The 17,567-nt window shown below is 54.8% G+C and overlaps 1 protein-coding gene across 1 annotated transcript in view; it reads right to left on the reverse strand.

Moving 5' to 3' along the window:
• The window catches only part of PITPNM3 (PITPNM family member 3), a 94,560-nt gene that overhangs the window by 27,837 nt on the left and 49,156 nt on the right, over positions 1–17,567 (reverse strand). Inside the window, exons 5-6 of the mRNA XM_087440594.1 lie at positions 2,703–2,779; positions 2,044–2,279 (exon numbers count right to left, since the gene is read on the reverse strand). Of these exons, the coding sequence (XP_087296720.1) occupies positions 2,044–2,279; positions 2,703–2,779 (313 nt within the window). The remainder of the gene's footprint in view (positions 1–2,043; positions 2,280–2,702; positions 2,780–17,567) is intronic.

A 17,567-nucleotide genomic window follows, 5' to 3' on the forward strand; every position in this document is an offset into this window, starting at 1 on the left:
TACGGATCCCACTGGGGACCTGACAGGAATGGGGCAGGTGACAGGGCTAAGGGCACCCTGGGCAGGTGGCAGAGACCTCGTGGTATGCAAGGCCGGCCTAACAGCCATTCCTCATCTCCAGAGAACACAAATTAGAGGAAACAGGCCTGGACTGCAGCCGGAGAGATCCTAATTAGCCGGGAAAGAGCTCCATCCCGGCAGTGATTAGGGTGATGGATGGCCCTGGCAAGGCGCTGCCTGGGGTGGGGGCTACGCTCCCTCCCACGGTCCCCTGGTCCCCTTGAGGGGCTGGCCATCCGTCTTCCTGGAGATCCTCCTGGCCTGGGCTGGGTGACCCAGCTCTAAAGGTCAGATCCTGGGGGCGAGGGGGTGGGGGTCCTGAGATTGATTACGAAGGAGCACAGTTAACTCCCGACGCTGGAGTGTGAAGGGGACGGAGCTTCCCAAACCTCACTGCAGAGCAGAAGCCCGGAGCAGTCGGTGAAGATGCAGGTTCCAGGGCTCCTCCCTGCCCCCCTCAGACGCCCCAGGGGTGGGGCTGAAGTCTCGCGGTTTAACAAGAACCACACGGGGATTTGGCCATCAGCCAAGTTGGGGAACTACTGACTTAATCTTCCTTCCAGCTCTGACTGAGATCTGCCCTGTGCGTGTCCCGGGAACACAGACAAATCAGGGCGAGTCTCCGCTCCCCGTCCAGAAGGCAGAGGGAACTTGCCTTTCTCTCCCGGAAGGGAAGCATAAGGCCTCCTGCACACCCTCCCCAAGCTCTCTCCCAACCGCTGGAAGCTGGGGCACGGGCCTGCTGCCCCTCCGCACAGCTGAGCCCCTCCTCAGAGCCACACCTGACCAGCCACACCGCTCCCCACCCTTCTCCAGGCTGGGGACGCCCTGTCCATCCTCCCCAAGTGGGCAGGGGCTCTTCTCTGCGGAAGCCCCAAGCTTCTGGCAGTGTCGACGTGAACAGGGGAGAGGGGCAGGCTAGAGGGGCCACCGGCCTCCCTTTCACCCCTAAGTATGGAAAGTTCCAGCGTCCTGGCTCCCAGTCCCAGCAGTCTGCCACATGCCCATTTCATCTGTGAGCAGCCAGGGCTCCCACCTTCGGCTAGCTCAAGCAGGCAGCCCTGGGGGCACCGGAGCCCTCAGGTCCTGCAGCAGTGGGCTGGATCTCCCAGAGGCCCCCAGGTCCTGCAGGGGCCCCTGGGGTCCCGGTTTGTCACCCACAGGGACGAGGGCGGGTTGGGATGAAGAACCAAGGCCCGGTGAGCACGCTGCCTCATCCCTGCCGACTGGGTTCTCTGCTGGAGTCGGGACGTCTCCCTCCCCAGCCCATGTCCACCAACCAACGGAGGGAGTGCCTTCTCCCCTCCGGGGTGATGATGTGAGTCACCAGGACTCCCCTTGCTGTGCTAGGGGCTTCCCATACACCAGCACACAGAATCCTCACAAAAATGCCAGGAGGTAGTTATTACGATGATTATCCCCATTTTACAGATGAGGAAACTGAGACAGGGAGAGGTTAAACAACTTCCCCGGGTCACACAGCCGGGATTCAAACCCAGGCTGACCAGAGAGCCCACACACTTAACCACGTTATGCTACTCTCAAAGCACACTCAAAAGTCACCTCCTCAGGGAAGTCTCCCCGGCACTGTCTCTGGGTGTCCACTGTGCAGCATCGCGCCTCCACCCCAGCACACACCCCTGCTGGGCTCTAATCATGTGGCTCGGGAGTGAGGCTGCCTGGGTTTGACTCCCGGCTCCCCTCGCTGGGTCACCCTGGGGGCCATTGCTTAACCTCTCAACACCTCAGCTTCTTTATCTGGGCCTCTGAGACCAGAGCTCGTGGAGCACAGGAGGGGAGCTGCCGTGGGGGCCCAGCAGAGGACTTGGTGCACCAGTGATGCTCGTGGTCTGTCAGGATCTGACATCCCAGAGAGGCCTTGGCAGCTACCCCCTGCCCACCAGGTACCCACATGGGAGGGGCCGCCCCTCCACTCAGTCCCCTCCCACCCCAGCCAGTCCAGACAAGCAGAAAGGGACTCACTTGGAGACGAGCGAGAAAGCCTCCGAGCAGATGGCAGGACAGGGGACGAACTTGATGAGGATGTGGCCCAGGGCCGCGGGGAAGTGGGCGCGTGTGACCTTCTCCAGCACAGAGCTGAAGGTGTGGATGTCGGCCGCCTTGCAGGAGGGGTCCCCTGAGCCCGTGTCCAGGATGTTCCCCCCGTGCAGCACGAGCAGAAGGACGTGCGTCTTGCAGGAGCGCTGTGGGCAGCCTTCCTGAGAGGGACGGCAGTGGGGATCAGAGACACGCAGCAGGAAGCCGGCACAGGGGTGCACACAGAGGATCACACACACAGGGCACTGTGGCTGGAGAAGCAGGCACTGTGCCCAGCCCATCTCAGCTCCAAGTCGGGGAGCTCTCTAGCCCCCACGTGAAGGGACCTCCTGTGCATTCAGAGCGAGGGGCACAGCTGCCAGGAGGGCAAGCCCCTGGAAGTCAGGGCAGGAAGGGTGCCAAGAGGCCTCTCTTGTTCATATGGGAGCCAGAAGCCCAGAGAAGGACAGGGACTTGCCTAGGGTCACCCAGCAAGTCAAATGAAGAGCGGGGTGAAAACCAGGCAGCCTGTCTACCAGCCTAGGGCTCTTCCTGAAATCCTGACCCCAGAGGCGGACCCAGACACCCCCAGAAACCCAGCCCACCTCATTGTCTTCGTGGATCTCGATGCTTCCCTGGGCTGGGAACTTCTGTCTTCTCAAGGAAACCCGGTACAGTTCTCCTGTGGCGGGAAGAGGAGACTCAGCGTCTCCAGGCCTCCCTCATGGCAACTGGATGTTCCCTGGGGCCAAGCTGGCACGAGGCCCGGGCTTATGGCAAGCTGGAACCATAGCATCCGGAACTAGGGAGTCACTCCGTCCAGCCCCCTGCCTCTGAAATCAACACACCCTGAAACCTTCTCCTCCTAAGGAAAGGACGACCAGCTGGGTGAGGCCACGGCGGATGCTATCCCCAAGGCCAGGAGGGGTGTCCCAGAAAGGAACTACCCCGCTTTTTTCCACCAACAACAGCGACAGTGTGGGTGTCATCTGGTGACCTCCACTTCCAGTTACAGGCGGAAATTTGGGCCAAGCATCCGTCTGAAAACAGCTAGAGCTATCAGAGTGATAGCCAGGCTCTGAATTATGGGAACTGGTCCAAGGGTGGGGGACCCTCAGAGAGGTAAGGCAGCATTTGGGACCACACTCATCATCACCCACAGCTCTGGGGTGACGCCAGCCACTGCCAGGATGCTCGCCTTGCTTCTCTCAGCTGCCACCTCCTCCTCCAGGAGGCGCTTCTTGGCACCTAGCCCCGCCCGAGCTCTCGTTCCTCTTAACACAGGGATCAGTAAACCACCGCCACGGACCAGATCTGGCCTGCCGCCAGTTTTTGTAAGTAAAGTTTTATTGGGACACAACCGGGCTCTTTCATTTCCGTATTGTCTGTAGCGACTCTGGTGCCACAGTGGCAGAGCTGAGCGTCACAGAGTCCTGACAGCCCGCAAAGCCTGAAATATTTACTATCTCGCCCTTTACAGAAAAGTATGCCGACCCCGAGCTAACACCTACGTTCCTGAACATCACTGCATTGGACTCTCGGGTGGAGAGAGGGCCCCCTCACCGTCCACCCGATGAGGACTGCCACCCTGAGAAATCCTCCCTTCCATCCAGCTGACCTCGCCTCCTCTCCTTTCTCCCCCAGGAGAAGGATGCTATTTTCTCTGTGTGGCTGAAGCTCACCGCTAGACTGTGAACCACTTGTTTGCCTTCAATGACGGGGAACTCACTTATCTCCTAAAGCAGCCGGTTCTAGACAAGGATGGCAATTGCCTTCTTCACACTCCACCCCCACCCCTGCCGCGAGCCTGCCGCACCCCGCTAGGAGTCACACCTGGGGAGGGTCCTTCCCAGGGGCCTTTTGGGCAACCCTGCGGTAGGCGTGGGTGGGCACGCTGGCCAAGGTGCGTCTGAGTCAACATCCTTTCAGCCACTACTAGCCCCAGGGGAGGGTGCGTCTGCAAAGAATTCCAAACTAGAAGCTTTTCTTAGCAGGGAAGTGCATTTCCAAACTATCCTGTCCTCACAGACACCACCCTGGTCTAAGGGTAACTGCTTTATGAGCTTGGAGCAGCTGCCCACATAGACAGGAAATCGTTTCCTAGATGATGGAGGAGTTTGGCTTGGAGGAGAGGGAGGAAAAACTTGTTCTGAGGCCTGGCTCTGCCCAGCACTTAGTAACGCTCCTTCCAGTGGCTCAGACTCTGCTGCCTCATTTCTAACAGTCTGTAGACCCCGCCTAGAAGAGACCTGGGCCCTGCCCTCAGGACAGGAGAGTAATAAAAGACAACAGAAGATGGCTCAGTTTTACCGAGCACTCATATCCCAGGACGATGTGCTGTACATGTCTCATCCCATCTAGTCCCCACGATTACCCTCTGAGCATTGGTCCTCTTGTTATTAGCCCCATTTTACAGATGAGCAAACTGAGGCTCAGAAAACCTAAGTGGCTTGCCCCGGGCTGTACAACTAATAAGACTGAGTGAGCTGGCACATGAACCCAACAGAAGATGATGCTCGACAAGGTCGAGCATCCTGACCTCCACAGCTTCCCAGGGAAGTGGACGTGACACTCCCCATTCTGCAGGAGAAGAAACAGAAGCACAAATTGATAATGGGCACCTTGAACTGAAGTCCAGGTCTGCCCCCATGAGCCCTCTTCCCACCACACATGAAACAGTTTGCTAGCAGGAAAGAGAGCGCCCGGGAGGGAAGCAGAGTGTGGCTTCCCCAGCATGAAGCAGCCACACTTCATGGTTTGGGCGGCTCTGGGGCGGTCAGACCAGGAAGAACCAGGAGTGGGGCAGGGATGAGGTCACAGGCATGGAGCCTAGAAGACCCCTCACCTCTGGGGCTGGGAGGGAGGGATCTGGCTGAAAACATGGACTTTGGAGTTAGAATGCCTGAGTTCAAATGTTAGCTCTTACCAGCTGTGTGATCACGCCTCAGTTTCCTCATCTGGAATATGGGGATAATAATAGTAGCTACTTCGTAGAGTGGTGATGAGGATGAATGAGTTTATATACACAAAGTGCTTAGAACAGGGCCTGGAACACGGTAAGTGCTATATAAGCGTTAGTTGTTGTTGCTGTTATTACTAGGATGCATGGGGGCAGGGGGCACAGAGCCAGGGCCACACCTGACAAGATGGGCCCGCAGGCTGATGGGGACACAGCTGCCTCCACACTCTCCTGCCCCTCCCCCAAACCCCTCCCTGAGCCCTGGCAGGCTCCTGGCCTCCCCGGGCTGGGTGCCCGCGTGCAGTGTGATTACAGGATTAAATACTGTGATTGCCACAAATTATACAAATTACCATAGCGAGGCTATAAATAAGTCACTGGGAAGACAGGAGGGTCCTGCCGTTTCCCAGGCACCATGCCCTCTGTTAGGAGGGGGCTGCATCCTTCGCCCTCACTGATGACACAGACCAGCAGCACCTTCATCCTTGATCTGCCTGCGGTCAGCTCCCTTGGGGCCCGCATGATGTTCTGGGCATCGAATCCGTGGACCAGTGCCGCATCCTGGCTGCAAATGATGCTGAGGCAGTTCTTGGCTTGGGAGATGGGAGACTGAGAGGGTTGTCCTCACATCCCTCACTCTCTCCCTAGCCAAGGGAAAGAGTCTGGCCTCCCATGCTCTTTGGGGATGGAGCCTTGCTTCCCTGCAATGCACAAAACCCAGAAATGCTTTGCTCTGGGAGAGGGGAGAGGGGAAATCTGCCTGCCAGATCTAGATTCTGGCCCCTTGAGCGAGACAGAGTTACCCCACTGGAAGGTACGTCTCCAGTCTTCACAGAGACTTCACAGCAGACAAGCAGAAAGGCAGCCTGGAGGCACCCCCTGCCTGTACCTTGCCAACAAGGGGTCTGCTCTTCCAAGAACCAGACATTCCCACCACAATAACTGAGGCCACTGGCTCTGACTCAACCACAAGACAGCTCTTTCACTCTTCCACGCCTTTGCTCATGCTGAGCCCACCACCTGGTAAGCCCTTCCTCCCTTTGCAGACTGACAAATTCCTACCTGTCCTTCAAAACCCTGCTCTACTGTCACCGCCTCTGGAAAGCCTTCTCAGATCTACTTAGGCAGAGATGATGCTGAGCTGGGCCTGGCTCACTGCTGTGAGGTTACCTGTCTATTTCCCTATCAGACTGGGGACCCCTTGAGAGCAGGGTTTATCAGCTGTCAGGGCCTAGCATGACATTTTTGTGAAAACTTATTGCAGATGAAGATCCCAGGGTACACACGGTCTGTGAGACGTGTCTATGCTGTTAACCCCTTGGGAGAAATCGGGCTCAGGGAAGCATCATCCAAGGGGTAGTGCATTTCTTAAAAGTCCCCAGGGGAGCTGGTAAGAGGAGCCTCTGGGAGTTCTAGAACAGCCTGGCCTGGGCTTTATGGCTCCGCCTCCAGAGGCTACCCCACAGCCTCTGCTGACAAGAGCTGCTGGCATGGGGTCCTGGTTGGTGGGGAGCCACATGCCAGGAGCCCAGGACCTCATTATCAGGCTGCCTATTTCTTCCCACTTCCTATTCATTTCTGTCTGCATGGCCCTATTCAGGCAGGGTCCCTACGGTGCCCAGATTTGCGGTGGGGAGAGCCCATAGCTGTTTGTGTGACAACGTTTGGTGACAAGCTTGAGGCAGGCCAGCTACACCAGCGCCTGCTCCCAGCACCCCTGCCAACCCTGCCCCTGGAACCAAGGGCCCCCCGCTCACCACGGCTCCTCCTGCTGGCTGAAGAATGGAGGCTATTTTTGCTTAATCACAACCTTGGAAAGGCACGAATCGTGATCATCCCTTCTAATTACCGATGTGCCACACTGCTCTTGAGACAAAAGCCAAGGTCACCACCCTCACACTCGTCACCCTAAGCAAAGCATCACCCAGCTTAGCTGAAGAATCCGACTGTCTCCACCTCTCTTGCCACCAGCTGCTGGGACCCACAAGGGGTGGATGCTGGGGGTGTCCCCTGGCTAAAGCTGACCACTCAATTTCCCCCTCCATCCTGCCAGCCCCTGAAGTCACCCTCACCTCCGTTAGTCAACCCTGGGGTCAACTGAGCAGAGCGGGGCCCAGCTTGAGACCGTGGGGCATGTCCTGAGAAGCACCTACCAAAGTCTCCAATCTAATCCCCCATGGGCACGTGGAAGCATACGCACGGCCATAAACACACAAATATTTTGGATGAACCCAATGGCTGTGCTATCTTGCTCTGATGTGGGATACAGGAGAGATACCTGGGAAAATCTGGGAAGATCTAGAGCCTCACTCAGCAGCCATCACGGGGCTCAGACCCCCAGGTAAACCCACACGGAGAGGGACACACACAGGAGGAAACAGGCCATGGAAAGAGTCCTGGGGTGGGAAATGAACGCCCTAGTCGGAGGGTGACCTTGGACGCCCTCTCCACACCACCGCAAAATCAGGGGGTCGGCCTACGTTCCCTCTTAAGACCAAGGCGGTTGGAGAGTCTCTGAATCCAAGCATGAGGAGACGGTGCCCTGTGTGGGTCCCAGCCTCCGAGCCCAGCAGAATTGGTCCCCACGCCCCTGACGGGAGCTGCGGCCATGGTTGGTGAGTTGCTCTGAGGGACTGCGGAGGAAGGAAGAGGAACCCAGCAGCAAACGTCACCTGGATTTTCAAAGTGGTTGATTCCAGCTGGGGAGCTTGCTGTCTACTCCCAGGCAAGGCCTCGTGCAAATTAATAAACCAGCATTTTGGGAGCCCTCAGGAAAGGAAGCAACGGCCCCTACAGCTCTAATAGGTTCGCTTGGAACGTGTCTTGCCAACCTAACTCCTCGTTTGTTGAGTAGGGTCACTGGCCTGGGAACTCGTGGGAACCCCAAGGACTTGGGGCATCTGGGAAGGAGGGAGTCACCGGCAGAATGACAAGCCAGGTAGGGCACCCGCAGCTCTCACAGCAGCAGCTCAGGAAGTTGGGTTAATGAGTTGGGGCCAGTGCGAGAAGCCTCCACGGCATCCCAGCATCCCGCGAGGCCCTGCCCACAGCAGGATATGGATGGGACAGCATCAAGCAAGGGAAAGAAGGGGCCCCTGTCTGATGGTTTTAAAACTTTTTGAAAACAGTGAAATCTTTCATCCAGTGTGGTTTCCCTTAGGAGGCCCCTCTGCAAAACAGCTGAAAGCAGCCCGGCTCTGGCTGAAGCAAGTTGGGGGGCCCAGAGCCCCACTTCCTTACTCCACCCCACCCCTGCCCCTAGGCAGCCCCTGAGGGCTCCACAGAGCACAATTAAAAAGCCATCACCTGTTCCCCAGCCAGACCCCAGGCCACCCCTCCACAGCGCCCCTGCCCCCACTTTGTGAAAAACAACAGTCTAGGTGGAGGGGTGGTGGGCGGGTTGGGGGCCGTGTATGGGAAGGAAACACACCATAATGTTCACAAGTGGTTTTCTCTGGCTGGTGAGACAATGGGTGATGTTTTTTTTCACTTTCTACTTTTCTCTATTTTACAATTTTTCTCTAGTGAACCCATAAATAGTTTAAAACTATGAATACACCTATTGACTAGACAATGCAAGCACGTGTCATGCTTATGATAAGAACATTTTAAACAAGCCACCACCCCCCACTTTACTAAATGCAGAGACACGTTGTCCTGCCCTCTGGGAGCCGACAGGCTAACGAGGGAATGTGAAAAGGAAAAGAGACGCTTGCAGAAGGAAAGAATAGATGTGAAGCACGATGAGTGAATTAAGATCCTGCGTTCAGGTTAAAAAAACCAATCTGACGTTACTTGCCAATTCCTACTCTATTGGTTGTTGCCCAAACTGTGTCAGGGCTGAAAACATCAAGACGAATCAGATACAGCACGTGCCTGCAAGGATCACGCAAGACCCAAGGGTCACATGACCAATGCCAGGTCACATGACAAAGATCAGGCCTAGATATTATTACCAAAGGCAGCAAATCGCCTGAGCCAGGGTAAAGGGACTGCCAACCCTACCTCTCTGCCTCTAAGGCTGCGTGCACCAGAGGCTTCAGTCCAGAGGAAGGAGGGACGTCCCTGCCCTGCCCCTGCAGCCCGGGGCCACTTTGAGAGCACGTCTAGAGCCCAGTAACCCGGCAGGAAAGCTGTGGAAGAGGGCCCAGCCTGGAGAAGAGCAGACTCTAAGGAACACAGTGGCTGCCTGCAAATCCCTGCTGAGCCGTGTTTGGGTCACGGGAGCAGAGGGCAGAGCCGGGATGAACGAGGGTGGGGTGGTTTCTGGAGAGTTCCAAGTTTCAGCACAACTTCAGAAATGTTTACAACAGTTCACAAATGACCTGTGCTGGCCTGGAGGCAGCGAGTTCTTCATGAGTTTATAAAAGCAAGTTATGTAAGTGGCCCCTTAGCAGGGACGCTGGGCAGGAATTTCCACCCAGGGTTGGGGGACCTAGATGCTGAGGCCCCTCCTGTGACTCCTTAACCCTTTCAGTGTCAGAATCGAATAATGTCAGCCTAGATTCATTTGGCTAATAAGGCCAAAGCCCTGGTGGGTCATTTAGCTTCCCACGGAGACACTAGCCCAGACTAAGGCCTGACACTTGCTAGGGTCTGGGCCCCAGATCCTGACTCTTGAAAACATGCTGTTGGCCACCCAAGTGAGCATGGGGATAGCTCCAAGAAGCAGCTCCTCTTGGCAGAACCCAGCTCAGATCGGGAGTGCTGCCATCTTGAATCAGGCCCAGTGAAGGTTCCAGATCCTCCTGCTGCCACACAGTGATGCTGGAAGGGCTGGCATCCCCTGTCCTGGCAACTCTCCTGTAATACATGCAGCCCCCCTAAGATGTGTCTTGAGTTTCCAGTCCTCATCCAGTGTCTTAGGAATCTTCACATGCATCCTGGGAGGTCGGGTGCTCTCCCCATTTTACAGATGAGAAAACGGAGACTTGGAGAGGTTAAGTGATTTATCTCAGGACGTCAGTGAAGGGGTGGGGATTTGAACCCAGGTCACCAGGCCAGCGCTCTTTCATCTTCCTGAAGCATGGCCCCACAAAGGAGGAGAGTAAGAAAGGGGAGTTCTCCACTATTTCAAATGCCTCACTCCACAGCCTGCCCCACAGAGTGATCCCTGGCAGGGAGGGGGAAAGGAAGGAGAGGCTGTTATCAGGAGCAGGAGGCTGCTCGGGCCTTGGGGCCCTACCCCCTAAGGAACCCCTGTCAAGCAACCCCTTGCCCTGCTTGGAAGTCAGCGCACAAAGAAACAGCACGCTCGGACCTGCACACTCCCAAAGGTAATCCCTTCAAAATGAATGTGGGCTCTAGAAAAGGGGCTGGTCCGGCTCCTAAACATAGGAAGAGGTGTTCAATCTCGGAACCCTAAATTAGAGGACTGCTCGCTGAAATTACTCTAAAACGCCTTTTTTTCACCTCTCAGATTAACAATTATCAACACCAGGCCGCCCAGGGTGTGGGAAAACAGCCCTCCTCATTCACTGCTGGGGAAAGTGAAAACCAGTACAACCTCAAAATACAAAACACCCTTCACCCAGCTGTTCCAAGTCCATGTGCAAAATGACCTGTGTACAATGCTAACCATCGCTGCACTATTTATAATATAGACAAAAGACAGGAAGCAACCTATGTGTCCACCAGTTGGGGACTGGTTAAATAAATTACTTCACAGTGAAATATGACACTGCATTGCAAAGAGTGCTGCGTCTCTAAATGTATTGAGATAGTAAAATAACCCCGATCTATTCTAATCTTAGAAAAGCAAGATGCAGAGTGGAAAGCACTGTAGGCTCCCATCTGTGGGGGATAGATATAAAAACATATATAAATGAATATTCATGGAGATGTTCTTGTATGCAGACAATGTCTCTGGAATGGTCTATAAGAAACCAGTCATAACCATTGCTTCTGGGGAGAGGGACAGGGTGAGCTGGAGGACAGGAGAGGGAGGCACACTCGTCAGCTTTTCTTCCTTTGGAATTTTATACCAGGTCCATGTGCTACCTACTCAAAAGACAGATTAAAATAAGAATTTTTTCTAAGCGCCTGTTGCAGGGTGATTTTTTTCTGAGACACTAATTTATATTTTCTCCCTGCTCTGGCGTCTTTGCCTCTGGGGAGGTTTGCGGCAGAGCTTCCTGGCTTTTGTTTCCAAAAGCCCTTTTGTTACTAGTCGAAAAGGATTTGAGGAGACAGAGATTTCCTCAGGCTGAAAAGAGATCCCACCTGCTACCCAGGCTGTGGGGAGGAGAGAGACCGATGCGGGGTGCCCTCCCAATTCAAGGCACCCTCGCAACTCCAGAAGGATGGAGGACAGCTTCAGAGGGCCCGGCCGCCCTGTACCCCAGGGAGTCTGGACCTAGGCCAGGAGCGGCAGGCCAGGGCAAAAAGGAGCACCAGGCTAGGGCCGGAGCCCCCCCGTGCTCACGAGTGTTGGACGGAGTGCTCCCTGCACATGTGTGCATGCACACGCATGCACGCACACTCACACAAACATCATCCACCCACCAGGGTGTTGGGGAAGACATCTGGAGGCTTTGGGACAACAGCAGGAGAATGAGGAAGAGGGAAGCCCCCAGAACCACAGAGGGGAGCCTCTCACCAGCACAGTTGGGCGGGTATGCGGAGTCAAGATCATAAGTTGGCTTATAGAGAAATAAAGGAAAAGGTTGTCCTCTTACGTGTGAGTCAGTAGACTGTGCAGCATGGTGTCCATGCGCCCCTCCAGACCCACCCTCCATCCTTCCTGCCCCACTCGCCCCAAGGCTGAGGCTCCCTTGCTTCCGGTTGGGCTCGGCCAGTGGAAGGCACCGAGGAGAACCAGGAGAGTGACGCTCCCTCCATGCTGGGTCACCATAGGTCGGTCCCTCTCCTGAAGGTCACAGCTCCTGCGGGGCTGGGAGGGGTTCTCCACACAGCTGTCTTTAGGGATGGGAACAGCCCGGGGCATGGCCCTGTGCCTTGGCCCTGTGCCTTGTGGGTTTCCTTAAACCGGTGAATAAAGTCCCTCTCCTAGACTCTCCTCCCCTCATGCAGTTTGGTGAACCTTCCTTTTCCTGCTGGAGCCCTGACGGAACCACCCACTAGATTGTAACTGCTCTACAAAAATCTTATCACATCAGCCCGCACTGTCCTTTCCTCTGGCTTCCCACATCCTGATCAAGGCCCCGTGTGGTCTGCCCACAAGCCCCCACTCTCTGTGTCCACCTCTCCCACCAGTCGCCCCTCACTCTCTGAGGTCAACCACAGTCCTTTGGACAGTTTTCAAACATCCCATTTCCCTGTCACCACAGGGCCTTTGCACACGTTTCTCTCTATGCCTGAACCCTTCACACTGCCTATGCCCAGAGAGTTCCCCCTGAAACTTCAGTGTTCTCCGCTCCTGGTGGCCTTCTGTTCTTACTCTCCTCCCCCAAAGGCACCATGGCCCTCTTTCCTGGGACTAATCCTAATACTCTCAGTTTTGTGCTTATTTGATTTCTGACTTCCCCTCCTCCAGCCCCTCGACTGTAAGATCTTCAAAGGCTGGAACTGGGTTTGGTTTTGCTCCATTTTATCCCCAGAGACTATCAAAGTGCTGGCATATAAAAGATGCTCATTAAGCTGCCAGCTCTGTGGCATAGTGGTTAAGTTTGGCACGTTCTGTTTCGGCAGCCTGGGTTCATGGGTTCGAATCCAGGGTGCGGACCTACACCACTCGTCAGCCATGCTGTGGCAGCAACCCACATACAAAATAGAGGAAGACTGGCATGGATGTTAGCTCAGGGCTAATCTTACTCAAGCAAAAAAAAGGAGGAAGGTTGGCAACGGATGTTAACTTAAGGCAAATCTTCCTCACCAAAAAAAAAAAAAAGAAAAAGGACGCTCATTAAATATTTTTCAAACAAATGGATGAATGAATAATAAGTGTCAGAAGCTGTACGTGTCCCCAGCAAAGCACAGACACGACCCAGATAGACTCACATCAGCACATACTTATCTTCCTGTAAATGAATGCACCAACGCATTGACATACCCGCTAATGCACACACACAAATGCATGGGCACACATGCAGACACACACACACACACTAGAAGGGACCATGCCAAGCACAGACATACACATACACATGCAAGAAAAGTGCTCCCAAGGTGGATGTCTGCCACCCCGAGCTCATTAAAGCCGGCTAAATATAGCCCGTCTGCAGCTGTGCTCAGCAAGCTGCCCACACTGGCCAGGAAAAGACACCAGTTTCCAGGCAGAGGAGCGGGAGGCCAGCCATGGGCAAGGGGCTTCCTGCACCACGCCCGTGTGGGGCTGGCGGGAGTCCACGGGACCGAGGGCGCACAGGAGGGGAGCCCCCTGGTGGCTGGTCTGGACATCCAGAGCTGCTCCTCTGGTCACCGACGCTAGGCAGCGGCACGGGAGGTCACACCACATCCCCACGGTGGGGACCCATGATGCTGAGCGTCCACATCTTCTCTCTCTGCCCCTTTGGGACAACCACACAGGTTTGTCTGACAGTTGATGGTCAAGAATCCAAGCTCAGTCTAGGACCAGGGACCAGAGCCAGGACACAGCCTGGTACAAATCAGGGTTCCCTTGGTGGCTAGAGGCTCTGTCAGGGATAAAGATCAGGGGTCAGTTTGGGGCCAGGATTGGGTATCAGTCTGGGCCATTGTCAGGTCTTGGTCTAGTGACAAGAAGAAGTTCAGAGTCCCGCTGAGCACTCACTCTATGAGCAGACATGGCCACGGATAGACCCTCCCCACACCTGGCGGGCCACCTGCTGGCCCCACCCCCACACCTGATGCCAGCTACTGGTCCTGGGAAAGCCGTTTGACAACCACGAGTTGGGTCACATGTGTCAGGTCACGTTGTACTCCACACGGTCTGGGTTCGACTCGAGGGCCCAGCAGTCAGTCCTCCTGCCCCGGGGAATCTGCCTCCCAATACCAGATGGGGATGAGATAGAAGAAGGCTTTCTAACTCGTACTTTCCTGTCCTGTGCACATCCTGGACCCCAAGGTTTTAGAAGGTTCAGCGAAGCTGCTCCTGAGGGGGCACCTGTGTGACACAGGGGACAATGGGATACTTCCCCAGGTACCTGGGGTGACCATGGAAAGGAGAAACGGCAGGAAAACGGGAGCTCGAACGAGACACGGGACAGAGCTCTGGAGATGGCTGAGGGAGGAGACCTGGGTTTGAGTGCCTTCTTTGGAAGGTTATTTACTCCCAAGTCTTCGTTTTCTCAATGTGACACGGTTGTAATGACTGCAGCTCTTCCCAGCTGCTAGGTCATCATGAAGATCAGAGAGAACGGCCTGGCCAGTACCCTGCACACCGTGGAGCTGCCAGAGGGGAAGAGAGAGGGGACGGGAGGGTGAGGCGCCACGGTCTCCTGGGAGAGGGCCATGCTCCTCGCTGGGGGTGGGCGCGGAGCAGAGGAAGGAGAGTCACTGTGCCCACCCAGCCCACAGCTCTACCTCCGCCTCCTCCGTGATGCCGGCAGGTCCCAGGAGGGAAGGGTGGGCTCCCAGATCCAAGCAGCGGTGAATGGGGCAGAAAGGGCAGGGGCCAACAGTGCTGGGTCCCAAGGGAATCACTCTGGGACCCCAAGTCCTTCCTACCATCTGCTGTGGAGGGAGCTGCTTGAGTCCCCTCCACAGGGACGGACAGAATGCTCAATCTTTCCAACCAGCTTCTGAGAAAACTGTGCTTCGAGTCTGCACGCTCCCTCTAGAAGGCAGTGTGGAAGGAAGGGGGAGAGCAGGTGGCAAAAGTGGGCAGGTGGGTTGTGCCAGGTGAGGCTCATCCTTTATTGGTGAGGAATCACTGGAGGGCATCAGGGGGCCATGAGGACACGGTTGCCTCCTGTAAAGGTCTCTCTGACACTCTGGAGGAAGGACTGGAGGGGGAAAGACTGGAGGCATGGAGGCCGGTGTGCAGGAGGATGGATTGGTCTGGGAGAGAGAAGATGGTGGCCTCAACTAGAGAAAGGACAGGGCGGGGGTGTCGGAGGAGAGGGGTGGAGGTGTCGAGAGCTCTGCTGGGGTAGAATGGATGCTATCGGTGGTCTGATTTCACTCTGGGAGATGACAGAGAGGGAGGAATCTAGAAGGATCTCCAGGTTTTTAGGTTGAGTTTGCGGAAAATGGTGCCATTCACTTTGGACAGAAGAACAGGAGAGAGGTTCCATGAGCAGATGCTAATTTCCCCAAGTCCCTGCACCCAGCACCATGTCAGGCGCGCTAGAAGCGCTCTGTGAATGTCTGCTGTGCATGGAGCAGCATGAACACGGCAGAACAGCAAAGACATGCAGATAAGGGAAACCAGATAAAGAGGCAGCAACAGAAACTCAGAGATGGCTACAGTGTCAGCCTAGAAGGGACTCCAAGTACAGACGGGATGGGAGACTGGCCACAGGCAGAAGCTGAAGCCGCAGAGCAAATCGGTGGGAGGGACCCAGGTCTCCTGACCCCACCGGCTGAGGCGCTCTCTCGTCTGCCCCCACCCAGCCCCACACACAATGGCTCCCTGGAGTTCCTCAAGTCTGGTTCCAAAGAAGCACAAGGGAGGCAGCAGGCTGCCAGGCCGCCTGTGCGACCACAGGATGAAGGCCGGGCTGCCCCACACCAGCCAGGGAGGGAGGATTCCAGGACAGGCCCCGCCAAGGCCACTGCCAGCCACGGCCTTGCAACCTCACGCCTGCACATGAGCTGAGAGACAGGTGCAGGCCTCCTTCCCTGCCCTCACAACTCCAGAGGCCGGTGCTCAATGGCCAGCTCAGGAGGGCTACCTGGGGACTCAGACCCCTGAGGAAACACCTCTGTGACAGTGACAACAGAGCAGCCACAGGACCAGCAAAGCATCGAAAAGACTGAGCTCTGTGAGATGGTGAGATCCTGTACCAGGTGTTCCCGTGGCCAAGGCTCATCTGAAAGCCAACAAGTGAGACCCATTAAATGCTTCCTGTGTGAGAGGTGTGGACCTTGGCACCCGCGTATAGTATCTCTACCCCTCAGCAACTCTAGGCAGTAGACATCATGGTCGTCTTTGCACAACTGAGTGAGCTGAGGCTCAGTGACGTTAGGTAACTTGCCCAAAGCGGCACAGTGAGTAAGTGAAGGAACTGGGCTTCAAACCCAGGCCCAATACCTTAAAAGCTCAGATGCTATAGCACAGTCCCAGGACTTTCTGATTCCCGGTCCAGAGCATTTGGTACCACCTCCCACCTTGTTGTTAGTGAGGTTTTCCAAACCAAGTGGAAATATTAAATAAGATAATATACATGGAAGTATACTGTAAACAGTAAAGCACCTCATAAATGTCAGGCATGGCTATTATTCTGTTTTTATTCAGGGTCATAGATTTTTATTTTGCCAATTTTGGATTAAAAATAAACAAATCACCATCAACTACCATCACCACTTCTTACAGAAAAAGTATCTGAACGCCAAAATTTGTAGACAGGATGTTAATTGTGGAATAAAAGGCAGTCCTCTCGATTGAATGCATCCAACGTTATGGAAAAATACGTTACAGTCTTGTTGCTTTTCTCACTCTCAAAAACGTTGGGTTTATACTTGGAAATCACTGGCCTCAAGGACCATTTCAGCTCCAAAATTCTTCTGTGCATCTACTGTTCTTGTTTACTAAATAAGAATAGCCTTAAGGAGCAGAATTGGACAGCCTTTAACAACATAATTCTGACTAAAATCTATAACCATGGTGTAAAAAAACTTTGTGTCTAGTTAAACATGCATTGTTTTCAACCAGGTCCAAAAGACACCAGACATCTGGTCAGTTCAGCTGTGACTGTGGAAACGGCGCTGTGGTTTGGCATCATGGAGACAGCCCCGTGGCGGGGGGCTGTGTTTGTCACTTTGAGGCTGCTGTGGCTTCCTCTTCCTAGAGGCCCTGAAGGAAAGATTTGGGCTCCTTCCCTCTCTCACATTCCTGAGGAACGTGTCGACAGCTCTGTATTAATCATGTTTTTTATTTTATGATGTTTTGACATCTTGGGGGGCCTAGTGGGCAGGGAGAGACTGCCCCTCCCAGGGCCGGCTAATTCCTAGAGATAATAAACAACCAACCTTAACAGGCCTTTCATATGCAAACCAACCAATCCCAGGTCCATGCCTCCAACCATCGCTTTTATCCAACTCTCACACACCAAGCTAATACTCCTCTTGCCCTAAATCACCCCAGGGCCAGGTACCAACAACTAGAGACCACCTCTATAGCCCAGAGCCCGAGACATTATTCAGACTAGCCAGACCTAAGCTGTTTCCTGTGCCCTGCCTTGCTTTTTCCACAAAAACACAACAAAGGCACTGGCCCATGTGCTCCCACGCTCCTTCTGCCCCCTGGCCAGAACTCGTGTCTCCCCTGTGGCCCTGCGTGGTAGCGCGTGCCCCTCCTCTTGGGAAACGTAAAGAGTAAATTCTTCCGTCAATGGTATTGATCTCTCCATGTCCTCACTCAGTCACGTCTATAAATTAAAATCCCTTGGGCACGTTTTAACAAGGCTCC

The sequence above is a fragment of the Ceratotherium simum genome, chromosome 16, assembly GCF_057802395.1.
Source record: "Ceratotherium simum simum isolate JZ-2026a chromosome 16, ASM5780239v1, whole genome shotgun sequence".
Taxonomy (NCBI): domain Eukaryota; kingdom Metazoa; phylum Chordata; class Mammalia; order Perissodactyla; family Rhinocerotidae; genus Ceratotherium; species Ceratotherium simum.